This window comes from Erinaceus europaeus, chromosome 5 (genome assembly GCF_950295315.1).
Source record: "Erinaceus europaeus chromosome 5, mEriEur2.1, whole genome shotgun sequence".
In the NCBI taxonomy this organism is placed as follows: Eukaryota; Metazoa; Chordata; class Mammalia; order Eulipotyphla; family Erinaceidae; genus Erinaceus; species Erinaceus europaeus.
The window spans coordinates 23125084-23145070 of NC_080166.1; the positions used below are offsets into that span (position 1 = coordinate 23125084).

At 37.3% G+C, this 19987-nt stretch overlaps 1 protein-coding gene across 5 annotated transcripts in view; it reads right to left on the reverse strand.

The window, feature by feature from the left end:
* The window catches only part of CDH12 (cadherin 12), a 1156262-nt gene that overhangs the window by 20316 nt on the left and 1115959 nt on the right, over positions 1-19987 (reverse strand). For all 5 annotated transcript variants that reach the window (XM_060191184.1, XM_060191183.1, XM_060191185.1 and 2 more), the window contains one exon: positions 6833-6969. In XM_060191184.1, the coding sequence (XP_060047167.1) occupies positions 6833-6969 (137 nt within the window). The remainder of the gene's footprint in view (positions 1-6832; positions 6970-19987) is intronic.

A 19987-nucleotide genomic window follows, 5' to 3' on the forward strand; every position in this document is an offset into this window, starting at 1 on the left:
TCATTAGCTGTGAACCAGGCCTGTAGGTGTCTATCTTTCTCTCTCCCTCTCTGTCTCTTCTTCCCTCTCAATTCTCTCTGCTCTGTCAGATAAAGAAAGAAAATAGAAGTAAGTTTTTAAAAAGAATAAAATGATTGTGGGGGATGGTGGTGGTGGTGTGTGCGGATTCCTAGTGCCAGTACCGAGACTCAAAGACAACCCCGATGGAAAAAAAAAAAAAAACTACTGAAATTTAAATGTCACTATTCATCATGGCACTAGTTATTACATAAATACTGAAATAAGAATAGAGGAAAAACTAACAACAACAGAAAACAACATGGTTTTGTTATTGAAAAAGAGTGACGTGTGTGGTGTGTGTGTGTGTGTGTGCGCACATATGTATGGTTCTATTGTACTGGTATGTCTTCTATATTGTACATTTGTAAAGCTTTTAATAACTAGAGATGTAAAAATTTTACTCTACATGCCCACCATGGGAAACAATACAGCTTCTTTTAAGAACTACTTCCTACATCAAATCAGTACTAAATTATCACAAAAGCATATCATTAGATGAATAAATAGCCTGAATATATTATTTAGAAAATATTATTCCCAGCTGTTTCTAATTTGACTAGTCAATATTTGGAAGACCTTTTTCTATAAGGTTAGAGACAGGTCTAGAATGCTCTCTCTGAAGCTATTGAAGTGTGAAGTGAATTTGTGCACTTAACCCCCGCTGCACTACAACCCGACCCCCTGAATGTCTTTTAAAATTATTAAGTACTAATAAGCATAGGGTTTCTGTGATGCCAGATATACTGGTGTATCTATGTGTTCTTATTTAAAAATGGTATCTGATTTTGTGTAACTGTAGGAGTTAAATTTCATTTTAGTGGCGTAATATTTAAACTATAATATTTCAATAACTCGGTACTTTTTTTTCATTGCCAGAAACACCAAATGACATTGAAAACTGAGCAAGACAGAGTGAAGAAATAGCACAGGATTTCTTTGTATTTCTAATTCACTTTTAAATTGCAAGTTAAGACAAACCAATTATGTTAATAACTGTGTTAAATGACAGTGGATGATTTGTGACAAGATTTAGCAATCCATTAAAAGATGTTAAATTATCCATCTACACCCATGCCTAAGGCAAGTAGCAACGCAGATGGTGATGATGATAAAAACTAAAACTGAAAAATATATTTTAAAAACAGCCAATCATTTTATACCAATGAAAGCAGTAAGAAAAGTCTACCACTGACATTAAATATTTGCAATAACAGGGTACTTTACCCACCTACCCAGCACCAGATGAAAAACACACCACTGGGGGTCAGGGGGTAGCACAGTGGGTTAACCACACATGGTGCAAAGCACAAGGACCAATAAGGATCCTGGTTAGAGCTCAGCTCCCCACCTGCAGGGCACTCACTTCACAGGCAGTGAAGCAGGTCTGCAGGTGTCTGTCTTTCTCTTCCCCTCTCTGTCTTCCCCTCCTCTCTCCATTTCTCTCTGTCCTATCTAACAACGAGGACATCAACAACAGCAACAATAACTACAACAACAATAAAACAACAAAAGGGAAACTAAATAATAAAGAAAATTTAAAAAGAAAAAAGAAAAACACACTACTGAGTTTTAATGTAGAAAGAAACCAGACACTAATTTGAAAGCATGAATGTAGGACTTGCAAGCCGGAAACCCTAGAACCTCAGGTTCATTCTTCAGCATCAGCTCATGCCAGAGTTGATCAGTGCTCTTATCTCTTTCTTTCTCGTGAAAAATAAATAATTATGAAGAGACTCCTGGTTTGTTTGAAATCACATAGATTATTTTTACCACTAACACTAAAAAGAATGAAATATGCAAGAAAATATGTTTTCTGATGGATTTTGCTTTTTATTGGGGAGGTGCTGAGAAATCTCTGAATCTGACTCTGACTATTTGATCATTGATACCTGTGTGACACTAGGCTGCTGTGATGCACTTACCAGGCTCCGTTTTCTCACTCCTACAAGATGGACAAAGATAACCTGAGATAGTTTATATAAAACTATGAGAATATATTTGCTTATAACTTTGATTATTGCTTAATGACATCTCTGATAAACAAAAACTTTTCAAATTTTTTATATTTATTTATTTTCCCTTTTGTTGCCCTTGTTTTTTTTTTTTTTTTTTACTGTTGTAATTATTATTGTTGTTATTGATGTCATCATTGTCAGGACAGAGAGAAATGGAGAGAGAAGGGGAAGACAGAGAGGGGGAGAGAAAGATAGACACCTGCAGACCTGCTTCACTGCCTGTGAAGCGACTCCCCTACAGGTGGGGAGCCGGGGGCTTGAACCGGGATCCTTATGCCATTCTTTGTGCTTTGCGTCATGTGCACTTAACCTGCTGTGCTACCGCCCGACTCCCTTAGCATTACCTTTCTTTGTTAAATTAATTCCAAATTATTTCATTCTTGTGGATGGGGTTACATGTTTTTTTTTTTTCTTGATATCTTTCTACTAGTATAATATTTGCATACAAGGTAGAAATACAATTAACCAAAGATACTCTAAAATGATGTTCATTATTACATATTACTAAGGAAATTAAAATCTAGACAACAACATTGATATATTTTCATGTTTATCAGCATAGCTGTTATTCAAAAGAGAAGAAATAGCAAGTGTTGAAGAGACTGTAGAGACAAGGATTCTTATATGCTATTGCTGTAACTATATGCCAGTACAATCAATCATTACAGAAAGCAGTATATAGTGGTCTGGGAGGTGGTGCAGTGGATAAAGCATTGGATTCTCAACCATGAGGTCCAAGTTTGATCCCTGGCAGCACATGTACCAGAGTGATGTCTGGTTCTTTCTCTCCTCCTATCTTTCTCATGAATAAATGAATAAATTTAAAAAATAAAGAAAGAAGTATATAGTGTTGTAAATAAATAAAAAATAAATATGTCAATCATTCCATTTGGGGGTATTTACTCAAAAAAAATGAGAACACAAAATTGAAAAAGATCATTGTGCTGCCATCTTTATTTCAGTATCATTCACCACAGCAAAAAGTAGATACAACCTATGTCCCTATCTACTAAGAAATCAGTAAAGAGAGTACCATTTTGTCCCAGTACAGAGCACTGGGTTCTGGTGTCTGGTGTCTTGTGGTGATGGACCACATTGATCGCACATGTTACAATGTGTGAGGAGCAGGGTCCGAGCCCCCAGTCCCCACCTGTAGGGAGAAAGCTTTGTGAGTGATGAGGCAGGGCTGCAGATGTGGCTCAGTCTCTCTACCTCTCTATCGCCCCCTTCCCTCTGAGTTTCTGGTTATCTCTATCCAGTAATTAAATAAAGATAATAAAAATAATGATTCTCAACTCCCTTGTAATGCTTTCTATTGTTCGCATTGACTTCCCCAGATCTGTTAAAATCATCGAGGGCATCTTAATGTTTCATTTTGTCTTTTCCTATGCTTTGCTTCTATGGCTAAATTGCTTCAACATTTTGGTTGAAGTGGGTCATTGGGTATTTCAGGTGGGGATGATGAATAAACAACAACAACAATAGGATATGCTACAGGGGAAAAGGGAACTGAAAAACATGAAAGGTTTCAGAAAAACAAATAAAATGAGGGTAGGTGGTGTCCAAAAATGAAAAAAAAATATATATATATATATAGCAGTCTGCTCTTCTGCTAATATGTCTGCTCAGACAGTTGACAGGAATGATCTGTTCTCTGTCTGAGTATAGGGTCTGATCTAAACATACTGAGAGAACAGAGACAGCTACTCCACTAGGGGACCATCCTGGAACACCTGTTTAGCAAAACAAAGATTTGTGTATTTCTGTAGATTAAAACGGACAAATCAGGAAGCTGAAATTGAGGAATTATGCGGTTAACAGATCTAGGAGGACTGACTTCTCTAGAAGGCTACCTTAAAATCAAGAAGCTATATAAAAACAGCTAGGAAAACATTTCAGCTGGTATAGCATCAGGCTCCTAGGTCTGAGGATCTCAGTTCAATCCATGGTGTTATATGTGTCAGAGTGGTGTTCTGTCTTATCTCCTGTGAGTCTTTATTTTTCTATTAAGACAAAGGGCAATATAAAATTTACCACTAACTTCCCACATTAAGTTATATGGACTATTAAAAAATAAATACATAAACAAATAGGTAAGAATAAAATGTTTGTGGGTTGGGCGGTGGCAAACCCATTTGAGCATACATGTTACAACATGCAAGGACCTGGGTTCAAGCCCCTAGTTCCCACCTGCAGAGGGAAAGCTTTGCAAGTGGTGAAGCAATGCTGCAGTTATCTCTGCTTCTCTACCTCTCCATTATCCTTTCCCTCTCAATTTCTACCTATTTTTATTCAAGAAATAAATAAAGATAATGCAAGGATAATAATAATAAGGAGGAGGAGAAGGAGAACATTTGAGTATCACAATTATCCATTCAACTTTAGCTCTGAAAGAAATGACAACAGATTGAGCACTGCATTTGGGGTAGAGTAGTATAGACACACTCATTTTTTATTCCTCTCTATCATCTATACCATTAAAACCAAGAAGTAAAATTCCGTCATTTGTATTTATTGAGCTCTGCACTCAACAATCACCATATAACCACTAACACTAATTGTACTCCAAAGTACAATTGATTGAGGGCATCACTTTGAGCAAATGATTCTAGAATGTTAGGAAAGAAAATAAAAACATGTAATCTCACTCCTGTATGATATAGAAATAAATTAAACTAACGGAACAGATAGAGTCAAATGAAAATGAACCTTGAGACTGGTAGAGAACTGAAGTCGCCAAAGTGGAAGGGAGAAAGGATGAAAAAAAGGAGGGTCAAATGACACCATCCTGACATCCCTGGGCAGATGACCTTACCAGTGTATCCTGGAACCCAATCTCCCCAGAGCCCTGCCACACTAGAAAAAGACAGAAACAAGATGGGAATATGGATCAACTTGCCAACACCCATGTCCAATGGAAAAGCAATTATAAAATTCAGACCTCCCGCTTTCTGCGCCCCATGAGGATCCTGGGTCCATGCTCCCAGAGGGATAAAGAATAAAGAACCTTCCAATGGAGGGGATGGGATGTAGAACTCTGGGGCTGGGAACTGTGTAGAATTGTACCCTGTTCTCTTACAATCTTCTCAATCACTATTAAATCAATAAAATATATATTTTAAAAAAAGGAGACTCAGTGGGGTTCCCACCTCAATGGTGGGTATAATGTGGCAACACAAAGCTTAAGAAAATTGTCTACCAAGAGCATAGTTTTGTAATCCAACATTCCCTCAATCAAATAAGAAAAACATAAAGGCCTATCATTTTAGTATTTCTTACTTTTTTTTTTTGGTTAAGATAATCAAAGTTATACCATATTTATACCTTGGTGAGTTGAGACTGATAAAAACCTCTCAACAGAAATGTGTGTTGTTAGTTTTCCCAGAATTATAAGGTGAAATTTGCTGCCTGTCTAGAATAACTAGTTTTCCATGGCACATCAATATTCCAATAAATAAGATAGAAACTTCACCTTCCTTTATTCTCCCTTTATGCTTAATACTCAGAATAACCAAAGAACTGCTGAAAGCTGTGAACGATGCTATTAAGGTTGTGAATATGTATCTGTTTCCTCATGTCTGGAAGCAGTCATTAAAGATAATCAAAATTGTTTCATATTTATGTCCCACTGAGTTGAGACTGATCAAAACCCCTTAAAAGAAATGTTTATAGTTAGCTCTTGCCATAACTATAGGGTAAAACTGGCTGCCAAACTATTTATTTATACCAGATGCACACCATGAAATAATATGGAACAAAATGGAAGATGATCAGAAGGGACTTCCCCACTTCTTCAGGAGACCTGAAACAGAAGGCCTGGTAAGATGCAGTTCTACTATAAACTATGTTGATAGTCAAATGCAGATACTTCCACTTAAGCACAGCACTGTAGGAAGTCGTAATAATATTCTTGGTGGTCCAGTCAAACAAATAAAACCACAACCACTCTCATTCTTTTCTGAAACAAAGGGAAGTCAACATGGATTCATTCCTGTTTGAGAGATTCCGAACAACTGTAAATTTCACAGTGATAGTCATAAACATTACATTGTCAAGGGATACGGAATAGAGTGGTTTCCAATGGAGAGGATGGGATATGACACTCTGGTGCTGGGCATTGTATGAGTTCTACTTCTCATTTAAAAGAAAATTACATTGTCATGAAGATAAAAAGGAAGACGGATGACTTTTTAACAATAACAACAACAAAAAATCTAATTCCAAAGCCGGTGGTTTTATGTGATAGTTCTTTGCTCTTATCGGACCACTGAGGTTCCCAACAGCATGCACTGGGTTGTGGAAACTGCTCAGTTTCTCCCTTCCTTTCTTTCTTTCTTTCTTTCTTTCTTTCTTTCTTTCTTTCTTTCTTTCTCTCTCTCTCTCCCTCTCCCTCTCCCTCTCCCTCTCCCTCTCCCTCTCCCTCTCCCTCTCTTTCTTTCTTTCTTTCTTTCTTTCTTTCTTCCTTCCTTTCTTTCTTTCTTTCTTTCTTTTTTGAGGTTGTACCATGAAACAGGATAAGGTCAAACAATAAAGTGCATTACAAGATATGCATGCATCCCAAGGAACAGAAGTCATTGGCAGCTGTCACCATTTCCCCAGACTTATGCTATCAGAAAAGGGAATAGGTTTCTGAGTTTCCCTGGGAGAACTCTCAGCTGTCAGTCCAAAGATGAAAAACACCTCAGCAGGAACACAATTAAAAGCATTAAATCCAAAGAATTGCAGTGTAACATTGATTCCAGCCATGCCATACTTACTAACTTTACTTGCAATTATGGAGAAATTATACTGCGCAGTGCTTTCTCTGTCTAGTAATTCATTAGTGGCGACGGTTCCTTCACTTGCATCTATTGTAAAGTAGCTGTCCCCATCACTCTTCCAGTCTATGAGATACCTGTACGTAAAGAGAGCGGATGCAAATGTGCAATGATTACACATTCATCATAAGGAGAGGCAGGCTAACTTGACACAGTGCCTTATGCTTCGCCCTGTAGCTATTACCCACCTTGCAATAAAGAAGAGTGTAAATGACAGCTTCTTTATTGCCAAGTCAGTATGCTCAAGGGGAAAGTGGAAATAATGAAAGATTTAGTACTCCTGCTGTTCAGATTATTTTAGGGTCTTGACACCTTGAAAGCTCAGCAGAGATGAACATTCTAAAGCTGACCATGGGTTTCCTTAACCTGCTGAATATTAAAACTTTTTCACATAGTAAAAGATCCCTTAATGGTGGTTATGGGAAAGGTATGTGTGTGTGGTGTAGGCTTGGAACAGAGCAGAGGGAGAATCTTGATTTCAATAAATAGAAAAAAAAATCATATATTGCAAACTATAAGGATTTTTTTGTAACTGATAACGAGGTACTTTTACTGAAATATTTCCCTCAAACATATATAAAATGATCATTATTATTTTATTGATCTGTGTATTAGTGCAACATTCTGAGAAAGAACAGTAACCTTGCCTTATAAAGTCTTTTTATGTGTGTTACTACCCAGCTTTCTTGACAATATTAACAGTTGTGGCCTGTGAAGAAGCTAGGTGGGAAAATTCAACAAAATAAATAACAACACAAAACTTGAATTGGCAGAATACTTAAGCAATAGTATACATGTGGTGTTATCTATGTATGATTATTTCTTAGTAATGATAATTATTTCTCACACACTTTTTAAAATATTTATTATTGGTTAGAGACAGAGAGAAATGGAGAGGGAAGGAGGAGATAGATAAGGAGAGAGACAGAGAGACACCTGCAGCCCTGCTTCACCACTTGTGAAGCTTTTTCCCTGCAGGTGAGGACCAGGGGCGTGAACCCAGGTCCTTGTGCACTGTAACATGATTGCTTAACCAGGTGTGCCACTGTCTGATCCCCTCAAGCATACACTTTCCAATCATAACAACATTAAGCATTCTAAGTTCTTCCCGTGTGTAAGACATTATGTTATATTTAATTTACATCTAAATCCATTAATTCCCTAAAATTCTCTGATACTGATTATTATTACTCTCACCATTTACTATATAAACTGAATCAGAAAAACATTAAAGAACTTTCTCAAAGAGGATCATTAAAGCTTTCCATTTAACAAACTGGCATTACAAAGGGCTCCTAGTTTATTTTTATTTTTATTTATTTATTTTATTTAATTAATTTATTTATTTTATTTATTTATTCCCTTTTGTTGCCCTTGTTGTTTTTATTGTTGTAGTTATTATTGTTGTTGTCATTGTTGGATAGGACAGAGAGAAACGGAGAGAGGAGGGGAAGACAGAGAGGGGGAGAGAAAGACAGACACCTGCAGACCTGCTTCACCACCTGTGAAGCGACTCCCCTGCAGGTGGAGAGCCGGGGTTCGAACCGGGATCCTTATGCCGGTCCTTGTGCTTTGCGCCACCTGCGCTTAACCTGCTGTGCTACAGCCCGACTCCCTTAATTTTATTTTTAAAGATGTTTTCAATTTTATTTATTTATTTATTTATTCTCCAGGGTTATCGCTGGGACTTTTGCCAGCACTATAAATCCACTGATCAGGAGGCCCTTTATTTCCCCATTTTATTGGATAGGATAGAAATTGAGAGGGGGAAGGGAGAGAAAGATGCAGATCTGGTTTCATTGCTTGTGAATCAACCCCCCACCACCAGGGCCCTTTGGAAGCCTGGGGTTTAAAATCAGATCCCTGTGCAGGTCTTTGTGTTGTATACTATGTGTGCTTAACCCAGGGCTACACCACCACCTAAAATGAAGCTAAATGAAGCTTCTAAAATGAAACTCCAGGAACGCAAGTCCTGGGCTCTATCAACTGGGCTATTTTCCTGACCCACTGTAAATGATTGTACATGAAAAGTATCTCTCCTTGAAAGATTCAGTGAACAATTTACTTACTATCACTTTTTTTATTCTGGGAATCAAGGTGAGGTCACTCCAGACAGCACTAAAAGCAGATGATATCATGGCAATTAGTCCATCTAAATAGTCAGACCAAAGAAAGGGACCTGATTGCCTATTGCAAAAAATTGGTTCAGCCATTCATTACAACATGCAAAGCTCTAACTTTAACAACCTGACGCTGAAACTGGGCCAGTTTGCACGTGCTTTCAGCGATCTGTCAGAAGTCCCTTTTTTACAAAGTCAGTCTTTGTAAAAGAAGAGATTGTTAACTCTTGTTCATCATCGTAATTGATATTTAAATCTGAAGATGCTGTTATAAGATCAAGGTGTAAGTCACGCTGTTAGCCTGCTTTCAGTATTAGGTTTTGATTGAAGGGGTGTGAATGCATTGGTGACTCAGGATTTTCAGTGCCGTTTTTTATAGGGATAGCTACAAAATTTACAAATAAGGAGTAAGGTTTGTTCAGTCAGAAGGCGATGACTATAATTAGTTTAAGGTGAAATGTGTTTAAGATTCTCCTTTTCATGCCATATGTAAACATATACACATACGCATTCATATACATGTCAATATGCATATTAATACGTTCATTTCACCAATGAAGAGCTTAATTGGAGAAACACATACAAACAAATGCTTTCTATTCATTATCGAAGATAAAAAGGAAACAATACAGGAGTTTAAATAAAGGTGTCTAGGGGCCAGGTGGTGGTGTACCTGGTTGAGCGCACAGGTTATAATGTACAAGGATTCAGGTTTGACCCCCCAGCCCCCACCTCCAGGAGGTAAGCATTGCAAGTGGTAAAACAGAGCTGCAGGTGTCTCTTTTCCTCTCTATCTCCCCTTCCTCTAGATGTCTGTATTTTTCCAATGAATAAATTAAAAATAATGACTTAAAAAATTAAAGGTATGTAGTTTTAAATCTAATAGTTCAGACAAGCATCCTTGTGTATGTCATAAGTCTAACAGTAGGCTGCGGACACATAATCCAGGAGAAAATTAATGCAGACAAAGTGAACAGAGGGAGGTCATAATTCTGGGAAGTATAAGAGAAAGTACAAAAAGCTTGTATGCAAAATTACAAGGTAAAAAATGTTACAGAAAAATTTTAAAAAGATGATTTAAATCAAGGAGGGTCTCACAGGTTCTATCTAGAAGTGGAACCTGATCGTGTTAGTGATGAAAACAACACAAGAGTGCAACCAGACTGTGAACAGAAGTTAATTTCAACTCAGAGAACAGACATATTTGAAAGCAGCAACAAAGGTAAGGAAGATTTGTCTATATTCTGGAATTTAGTCAAGAGACAAAGAGAATAACCAGTGTTGTGAGAAGTTTTGAATCAATAGATCATGAAGAATAGTTGACATATCCAGGAGTATATCCACAAGGAGGGAGGCATAAGAACAGGCTTGCTATTTTTAACTTTTATTTTACCCAACCACTTCTCAGCTCTAGTTTATGGGAGGAGGGAGCTATATAGCTCAAGCAGGTAGAGTATAGAAACTACTAGCCAGAGACCTCCAACTTCCACCCCCAATGCTGATATGACAATACTGAATTGTGCTCTAGTCTCTGTCTTTCAGAAAGTTATTATTTTATTTTAGTAGTGATTTCATATTGATTTACAAAATTATGAGATAACAGGGGTATAATTCCACTTCATTATCACCACTAGAGTTTCTGTTCCCATTCTCTCTAATGGATACTGCAGTAGTTCTCCCAAGGTCACAGACACAGGCAGGGTATTATTTCTATAACTATATACCTATACTGATATCTATATCTATATTTGTCCAAATTTTATGGTCCTGTTTTCTCTCCTTTTCTAAGTCACAACTACATGTACTACTACTTCCAAATGGCCTTCCTTTTTTCCTCTTCTCTCTCCGGCTCCTGAAGAAATGGGAGTTCACAACAATCTGATCATCGTCCCCTAATATTTCTCCTCTGTGGGAATATGGACCAATAATCTTCTTCCATATGGGGTACAGAAGGTGGGAGTTCGGGCTCCTTATCATTGCTTCTCCACTTGGCATGGATGTTGACAGGTCGATCCATACCCTCAGCCTGTTTCCATTGTTTACCTTCCTGTTACATTTCATTAGCATATAGATAAGGCCACACAATGGAATATAGAGAAGATTTGACTTCAGTATATATTACACTGATGTCACACCTACACAAAGTCATCCTGGGTTTCCTAAGGAAACAGTGAGTATTTGCAATATGACATAGAACTGAGGGGTCAGTCTCTGGGTCCCCCACATGCAAGTCCTCTACTCTAGCTCTGAGCTACCTCCCGGCTTAGCTTCTCACTATCCAAACACTGTTTTACTTTCCCACAAGTTTCTTTCATAATTGGTTCATTATGATATAACTCAATTATCATACGCATCTGCTTTAAATGGATACTTTATCATGTAGTATATTTGTATAGTGTGGAATTAAATGTTAGTCTTTAAGACAGATTTTGTACTCATTAGCTCAGATATTTTTAATGTAATGGGGCAATGGTCAATTATCTGGAAATTTTACTTGTGTAAAATGAAAAATATATATCATATCAGGTTCTTGTGTTTCTCCTTTACTGTTTTCCTTCATGTTCAGTGTTTATCTCTTAGCCTTAAATTAATGATGTTGATTTTCTCTATTTTGAGTTATTTCATTTATACCTGCCCTACGATTTGCCATGTACTTCTCATCAGATTTATATTAATATCAATTTAATATCATTAAAATGTATAAATGTCACTGATATAAATCTGTCATTACTTCCATATGTGTATATTATAGATATAATATCTCTATAACCGTAAGTCCAACAAACACTGTTGTCATTGATGCTTATATAATTTGTCTGTTAAAATTGAATACTAAAGGAAAGAAATGTTTTGGAGAAGAGCTTCAGAGTTCTCTTTTGTTCAAATTTTTGCCTTGGGGAATTCTTAAGATCACTGTTTGCTGACTTACGGTCAATGGTGAATGCAAGACAGTCATCTAGTTTTGACATACTGGGGATGAAGGCAGTGCCACCTCAGCAGAAGTGATTTGGCCCTATAGTGTTAGCTTGCCTGTAGTAGAATCTATTTCCTCTGAGTGAAGTAAGATGACAGTCTGTCAGCTGCTCTCACTAGGACATTGACCTCAGAAATGAGGAGTTGGTGGGAAACATAAATATTGGAATCCAGCCCTCCCTGGAAAGATGTTATATTCCTTGAGGAGAAGAAATGGCCAGAGTTTTCATCAAAGACGATATTCAGGTGGGGAACAGACATGATAAAACACTTAAAATCACTATCTGAGAAACAAATAAAAACAACAGACTAATCAAAAGGACATCAAAAGAACAGAAACAATAAGCCTGGAAAAGACATGGGGGGAAAGGAACCCTTCTACACTGCTGACAGGGGTGTTAATTCACACCCCATAGAAAATTGTCTAGCAAGTCCTCAGAACCCTGGGAATAAATTTATCGTATGATCTAGCAGCCTTCCCTAGAGATCTACGAAGTGGCAACAAACCGCTGGGCTGGTGAAATCTCTCACTTGAATAGTAGTTTTCTTTGTCACATGCACAACCCAGATTTGAGTCTAGCCCCCAGTACACTGAAAGGAGCTCTGATGCTGTATTCTTTAGTTATTCATTTATTTTTATTTGATAGAAAAGACAAAAATTGAGGAGGGGGGTAGGAGATTGAGAGATTGAAACAGTAGGTTAACTCTGACCAGAGAGTGGTGACCCTCAGCTGGCAAACTCCTAGTCTGGTGCCAGCCATTCCTGAGTAAGGCCTTTTAATCTCAGGGATTACCTCTTTCCCCCCTTTATGTTCATGGGCTACATGTCTCTGTATTCACCTATGGCTTGGGGAGTTTTTGAAGAGCCATGGTGGTTATATTCTGGAGGTGGGAAGGAAGGGATAGAAAATTCTGGTGGTGGGTGTGATATGGAATTATACACTCTAATCTTAAAATTCTGTGACCTGCTTTTAATCACAGTTTTTTAAATAAAAATAATAAAACAAAATGCTGCATCATACAGTAGGAACATTTCTGGTGTTCTGAGGTATAAAACTCTGCTTAGTCCCAAAGAAAATTGTAATGATTGATGACCTTCCTTCTATAGCTAATAGGTAATGCATGTGCGACAATTTTCAAAGAGGACTCAAATAAAAATCAATCTTTGCAGTAAATCACTGTACACACAGGGTTATTTTAATTACAGTTTTAAGGTTTTCTGGGAACAGGCTTAAATCCAATAACTTGCATAATGCATACATAAAATAATGTGACTATCATTACTTTCTTTCTGTAGACTTATCAACCAAAATCCAATATCCAGCAAGTTTAGTAGGTAAATTTCATTTATTTACTTTGTTCATTCTAATACTGACATGAAGTTTACATTTCATAAATCAACAATTGCTGAAGTACTATGAGTTATAGCATAAAAAAAAATACATTTCAGGTAGAGAAGGCAAGAATTATATAATAATTCATTTACTTACCCTGTCCAATTCTGTTAGACAATTTCCCCTCTAGTATCTATTTTCTTTGTTTTTCTAAAAAACTTGAAAAATAATATACAACTCACAATGTAAAGTCATGTTGTAAAGATGAAGTGAGATTAGGTATATACACCTTGGTATGGCAACTTTTGTGTGTATATTTTTTCTTCTACCATGGTACTTACTACTTAATTTGTAATAATTCTACTCTATGGTACTGCTTTTGTTTGTCTCTAGGGTTGTTTTTAAAGTTTGGTCTACACAGTAAATCTACTACTCCTGGCTACTTTGTCTCCTTCTTTCCTTTCTCTCTTTTCCTTTTATTTCCTTTTCTTTTTTTGTTTTTATTTTTATGTTTTGATCATCTTTACTTATTGGATAGAGACAGCCAGAAATTGAGAGGGTAGGGGAGATAGATAGGGAGAGAGAAAGAGAGACACCTGCAGCACTGTTTCACCACTTGCAAAGCTTTTCTCCTGCAGGTGGGGACTGGGGGCTCAAACCTGGGTCCTTGGGAGCTGTAACATGTAGTCTTAACCAGGTGAGTGGCCACCTGGCTTCTGTCCTTTATTTTTTATAGAGACAGAGGGAACTAGAGAAAGAGGGACACCTGCAGTACTGCCCCACTGCTCAAGAAGCTTCCCTCTTGTAGGTGTGGAACCAGGGGACTGGAACCTGCATTCTCTGGAGACTGATGCCTTATCCATTAGACCAGGGTGTCACCACAGAACGCACATTCTCAAACATGGTAACATCTACATTCTGTGGGGGTATACTCCTTGCCCAAGCCACTTACTGCTCATTTCTTTATATGGGTATTTATTATTTTCTATTACTTTTATCCTCTTTTATTACTTTGTATTACTTATATTTAAAACATAATCACAAAATTCAAACATGATTATTTCTGAGATCAAGTGCATATATAACCTTCAATTTTAAAATACTCCAAATTCAATACTCCTGCATAAACAATGTGAAGAAATGTTCAGGTCTACGGAAGGACAGTAGCACAGTGGGTTAAGTGCACATCACACAAAGCACAAAGACTAGAATATGAATCCCAATTTGAGCCCCTGACTCCCCACCTGCAGGGTGGTCGCTTCACAAGCAGTAAAGCAGGTCTGCAGGTGTCTATCTTTCTCCACGCCTCTCTGTCTCCCCCTCCTCTCTTGATTTCTCTCTGTCCTATTCAACAACAAGGTCAACAAAATGGGGAAAATGGCCGCAAGGAGCAGTGGAGGCAAAACCAAACAGAGAGGGAGGAGGGAAGGATGAATGGAGGGAGGGAGAGGGAGAGGGAGAGGGAGAGGGAGAGGGGAGAGATCCAGGTCCGATTTCATAGAATGTGGTTTTGTTCAGCTTTTATCCATTAGCTCCATGAGCATTTAGATTTTAGTCCAGTGTCTTTTAGAGTACTGCTGAAACTCATTTGTAACACTTGATATAAAGCTAAATTATATATTTTTTCTTTATTTATTGGGGAATTACTGTTTTACAGTTGACAGTAAATACAATCGTTTGTACATGCATAAAATTTCCCAGTTTTCCACTTAACAGTACCATTCCCACTAGGTCCTCTGTCATCCTGTTCTGTCATCCTGAACTATCCCCCGACCCCTCACCCCAGAATGTTTTACTTTGGTGTAATACACCAACTCCAGTTCAGGTTCTACTTGTGTTTTCTCTTCTGATCTTCTTTTTCAATGTCTGCCCTTCCATATTCATGCTTCTGTTTCTGACTTATTTCACTTGACATGATTTCTTCAAGCTCCATCCAAGACGGCCAGTGACTTGGTGGGTTCCCAAAGTGGTCTTAGTCTCCTTGTGTTGCAGTCTTTCTTAGCTGATCTTCTTTGATATTCCTAGTTGACCAGGGAGAGGAGAGGAGTGAAATGCAGCTGCTGCTACTCAGTAGCCCCACCTCAGGAAGTCTGTGACTTGGTGGGCTCCCAAAGTAATCAGTCTTGTCTTTTGTGTTCTCAGGTGTGCCTTTTTGCTATTCCTAATTGACTGAGGAGTATGAAACACAGCTGCTGCTTCTCTGTAGCTCTGCCTCTGGAAGTCCACCGCTAAATAGTTTCTAGACTTTTCCATAACTGCCAGCTTCAACTCTTCTCTGCTAGTATCTATAAGATGCAGTATGACGAGTGAGTATCTTTCAATATTGGTTTATTGTTTTGCCATGTCTTAGAATTATCTCCTACTTACCATTTTGGATGGAATGTCACAACAAGAAATGGTAGTAGTCTCATATTTATCATTGATTCATAAAAGGAACTAATTGGCCACATAATCTTAGGGCATCAGGGAAATGCAAGACATTACAACTAAACCTACATTCAATCTAACAGTGACCCATTATATCAACTGTGATTAGTTATAAATCTATAATATGAAATTGGTATGCCTCAGTAGTTTAGAAGATAAAAGCCTAAAACATACGGATTTCAGAGAGAGCTTATACTTATTTGGTAAGTAGATATGATAGAAATTAAAAAGATTCTATGATTCACATATAGTCAAATGAGTCTACAGTTCATATACTTTTTTCATGGTGATTGTTACTAAGAAACCTTTCTAACAATTGAATATTTTTAAAAAGCATTAAACTTATCTATCCAGTCTACTTGATAGAGGATACTTTATTAGATTTTTGTAAATGGGTTTTCAAAAATGCCTTAGAAAGTTTGATTCTCCTCATTAAGTAAGCTTTCCTTTCAAATGGTTTTTCTTTTAATTTGGCTAATATCTTTCTCATAGTTAATGGAAAAAATTAACTTGGACCCTGTCCCACTTTTCACACACATTTTGCAAAAAAAAAAAAAAGCAGCATTTGATGAGTTAGAGTTACTCTACAAGTATTCCAACTCATTCTTGAGGCAATAATGAAGTAGAAATAATGACTCTTGTTGAAGTAGGATGACACATCTTTTGTTTGGGTAATAGTAATAGGTCAAAATCCCTTCTCTCTTATTTTCTAATGTTTTGATGTGTGTTTGTTAAATATTTTTATCTTGTGGCAGATAATTAAATGAGCATAAAATTGACTCAATTTATGTTTGCAAACATGAAACGGAGCAGCAATTTACATATAGAAACTCTTAGAATGTAATTGCTTCATCAACAATTGCAATTAAATTGTTTTTCTGAGGAATCTCAATATGTCTCTCAAGCTATGTTAAATAGTATTTACTCTTTTTCTATTAGTTCCATTAATTTTTTTCCCTTAAATCTATTTCCTCCATTCTCCTTAGTAGAATTAAAATATATGTGCTAGTTTATAATTATTCTTTGGTAGTTTTTTGTTTTTAAGTAGTCTAAAACTTATGTCATTTTTTTTTTACTTTATTTTTATGTAAAAAAAGAAATTAAGAGGGAGGTGGGGGTAGAAATGGTGAAACAAAGAGAGGTGCATGCCTCAATTATTATAAAGCTTCCCATCACCTGGTTGCTACCAGGTGCTTGAATTGGATCCTTAAACACTTATATCTTCCAGGTGTATATTTACTGGTATAAAATATGATAAAATAAGGAACTTCAGTGAGGGATAAATAGAACAATATCTACATGTTTTTTAAATTGTTGTTATATTTTTATTGCCCTTCAGATTAAGCTATCCAGATTTTCACCATTTTTATTTAAAAAAATATTAGTGATTTAGTAGAGATTTGCAAGATGGGCTGAATGGTGGCACATCTGGTCGGACACACATGTTACAATGTGCAAGGACCCAGGTTCAAGTTCCCAGTCCCCACATGCAGCAGGGAAGTTTCAAAAGTAGTGAAGCAGTGGTGCAGGAGGCCACCCTTCCCCTTTCTTTCTCTCTCTCTCTCCCCCTCCTGCTCTGTATGCCCCTTTCTCTTAATTTCTGGCTATTTCTATCAGATAAATAAATATAATACAAAAGTTAAAAAGAGAGAATTGCAAGATTATAGAGTAATAGAGGTGTAGTTCCACACCACTGCCATCATATATGGCCTGCCTCCGTCTTAGAGGTGGGTTAGCTACAGTTTTCTTTTTATTATATATTTTTTGTTTTTGTTTTATTTATTTTTAATTTGTTTATTTATTTAAAAAGGAGACATCAACAAAACCATAGGATAAGAGGGGTACAACTCCACACAATTCACACCACCATTCACCACAATTCACACCAACTCCACACCACCAGATCTCCTTATCCCATTCCCTCCCCTGATAGCTTTCCTATTCTTTATCCCTCTGGGAGTATGGACCTAAGGTCATTGTGGGATGCAGAAGGTGGAAGGTCTGGCTTCTGTAATTGCTTCCCCTCCGAACATGGGTGTTGAATGGTAGATCTATACTTCCAGCCTGCCTCTCTCTTTCCTTAGCAGGGTGGGGCTCTGGGGAAGCGGAGCTCTAGGACACATTGGTGGGGTTGTCTATCCAGGGAAGTCTGGTCGGCATCATGCTAGCATCTGGAACCTGGTGGATGAACAGAGAGTTAACAGAGAAAAACCAAACAAACTGTTGACCAATCATGGACCTAAAGGCTGGAATAGTGCAGATGAAGTGTGTGTGTGTGGGGGGGGGGGCTCCATTTTGTAGATAGCTAGTAGGCATATCTTAGTTATATTTCAAAGGGCCTGTAGCTATACTAGTTTTTTATGTTTTCAATATTCTTTTGAAAGTTAATGTGTTTCAAATCTCTTGATTCCACATGTGAGTGAAACCATCCAGTAGTTGTCTTCCACTTCTTTACTTACTTCACTAAGCATACACACTGGAAGTTTCATTTTGTTCTGAAGGACACAATATCACCTTTTTAATTGCACAGTAGCACTCCATTAAGTATGTGTCCCATAAATTCTTTTCTTTATTTGATAGGACAGAAACTGAGAAAGGACAGGGAAACAGAGAGGAAGAGAGACTGAGCGATATCTACAATGCTTGCTTCACCATTTGTAGAGCTTCACTCTCTCTCTGCAAGTGGGGAGAGCAGGAGCATACTTGGGTCCTTGTGCATGGTAGCATGTTCACTTAACCAGGTGTACCACTACCTAACCTCCTACCCTATGAATTCTTTACCCAGTCATCTGCTGAGAGGCATTTAGGTCACTTTCATATTTTGGTCATTATGAATAACACATCTATGGACATACATACCATCTAATTAGTGTTTTCATGTTTTTTTGGATAAATGCCGAGGAGTGGTATTGCTTAATCTTAAGGTATTTTCACTTTGTATTTCTTTAAGATCTCTCCATGCAGTTTTCCAAAGGTCTGCACACGTTTGCATTCCCACCAGCATTGTAACAGATTTCCTTTCTCCACAGCCTCACCGATGCTTATCATCTCCTATTTTATTGATAAAGGCCATCCTAATAGGTATGAGGTGGAATCTCCAGGTTGCCTTAATTAACATATATCTAATGATGAATGCGGGAGGCATTTTCTCATATGTCTGTAGACCGTGTGTACCTTTTCTATGTCTGTGGACCGTGTTTATCTTTTCTTTAGAAAACTCAATAACTTTCACCTACTTTTTTACAGGAAGGGTTCCGTTGACTCAGCCACACTAGTTCTTGGTAGATATCTGATATCATCCTTTCTGTCAGATGTGGGTTGAAAGTTTATCCTTGTGGGCTTTTCTTTCAGTGTCTAGAAGATTTTTAATTTGATATGGTTAATTTTGTTTTAATATCACTTTCCCTGGGCGGGTGGAATGGTCAAATACACCTTTGATGTTAAGGTCCTGAGTGTTTAATCAGTATATTCTTGTATTTTACAGTATCAGATACAATAGCCATGCCTTTGATACATTTTTATTTAGCATTAGTCTTTTGTGTTACATGGTGGTATAGCTTCATTTTCTACATGTGGCTGTCATTTCTTCTGTTGAAGAGGTCTTCTTTTTCCCATTTGACAGTTTTGGATGCTTTTGATGTATATTTAGTGCCTGTGTGTGTGTCGATTTATTTCTAGACTGATTATTCTGTTCCATTTGTCTAAGTGTCTATTTTTATTCCACTAAAATTAGATCTACCCTTGGATTCAGCAAATCCTCTACTGGATATCTATCCAGGAACTAAAAAACACTAACCTGAAAAAAAAAAATACTCCTATCTATATCCATGGTGTGTTTTCTTTTCTGTTGTTTTATTTTTTTTACATTAACTAAGATTTGGAAACAGTACAAATGACCAATAATAAAGGAGTGAATACTGAAGATGTGGTGTAAACACACCATATGCACTATGGAGGATGCAGAACATTAGGAAAGATGAACACTTGCACTTGGCTTCAACATGAATGAAACTAGTAAGTCTCATGTTTAAGTGAAAAAAAGTTAGAAGGAGAAGGAAACCTAGGAGAATCTTATTAAAACAGAAGCCCGAGCAAGAGAGCAGATGGTATGACTCATATATAAACCTTTGTCTGGAGGCCTGAGGTCTCTGAGTTGACAGGGAGAAACGTCCATAAGTGGGGTATGCAACGCAGTTTCCTGGAGGAAAGGAGATGGCACTCTGGTGGTCTGTGAGGTGTGT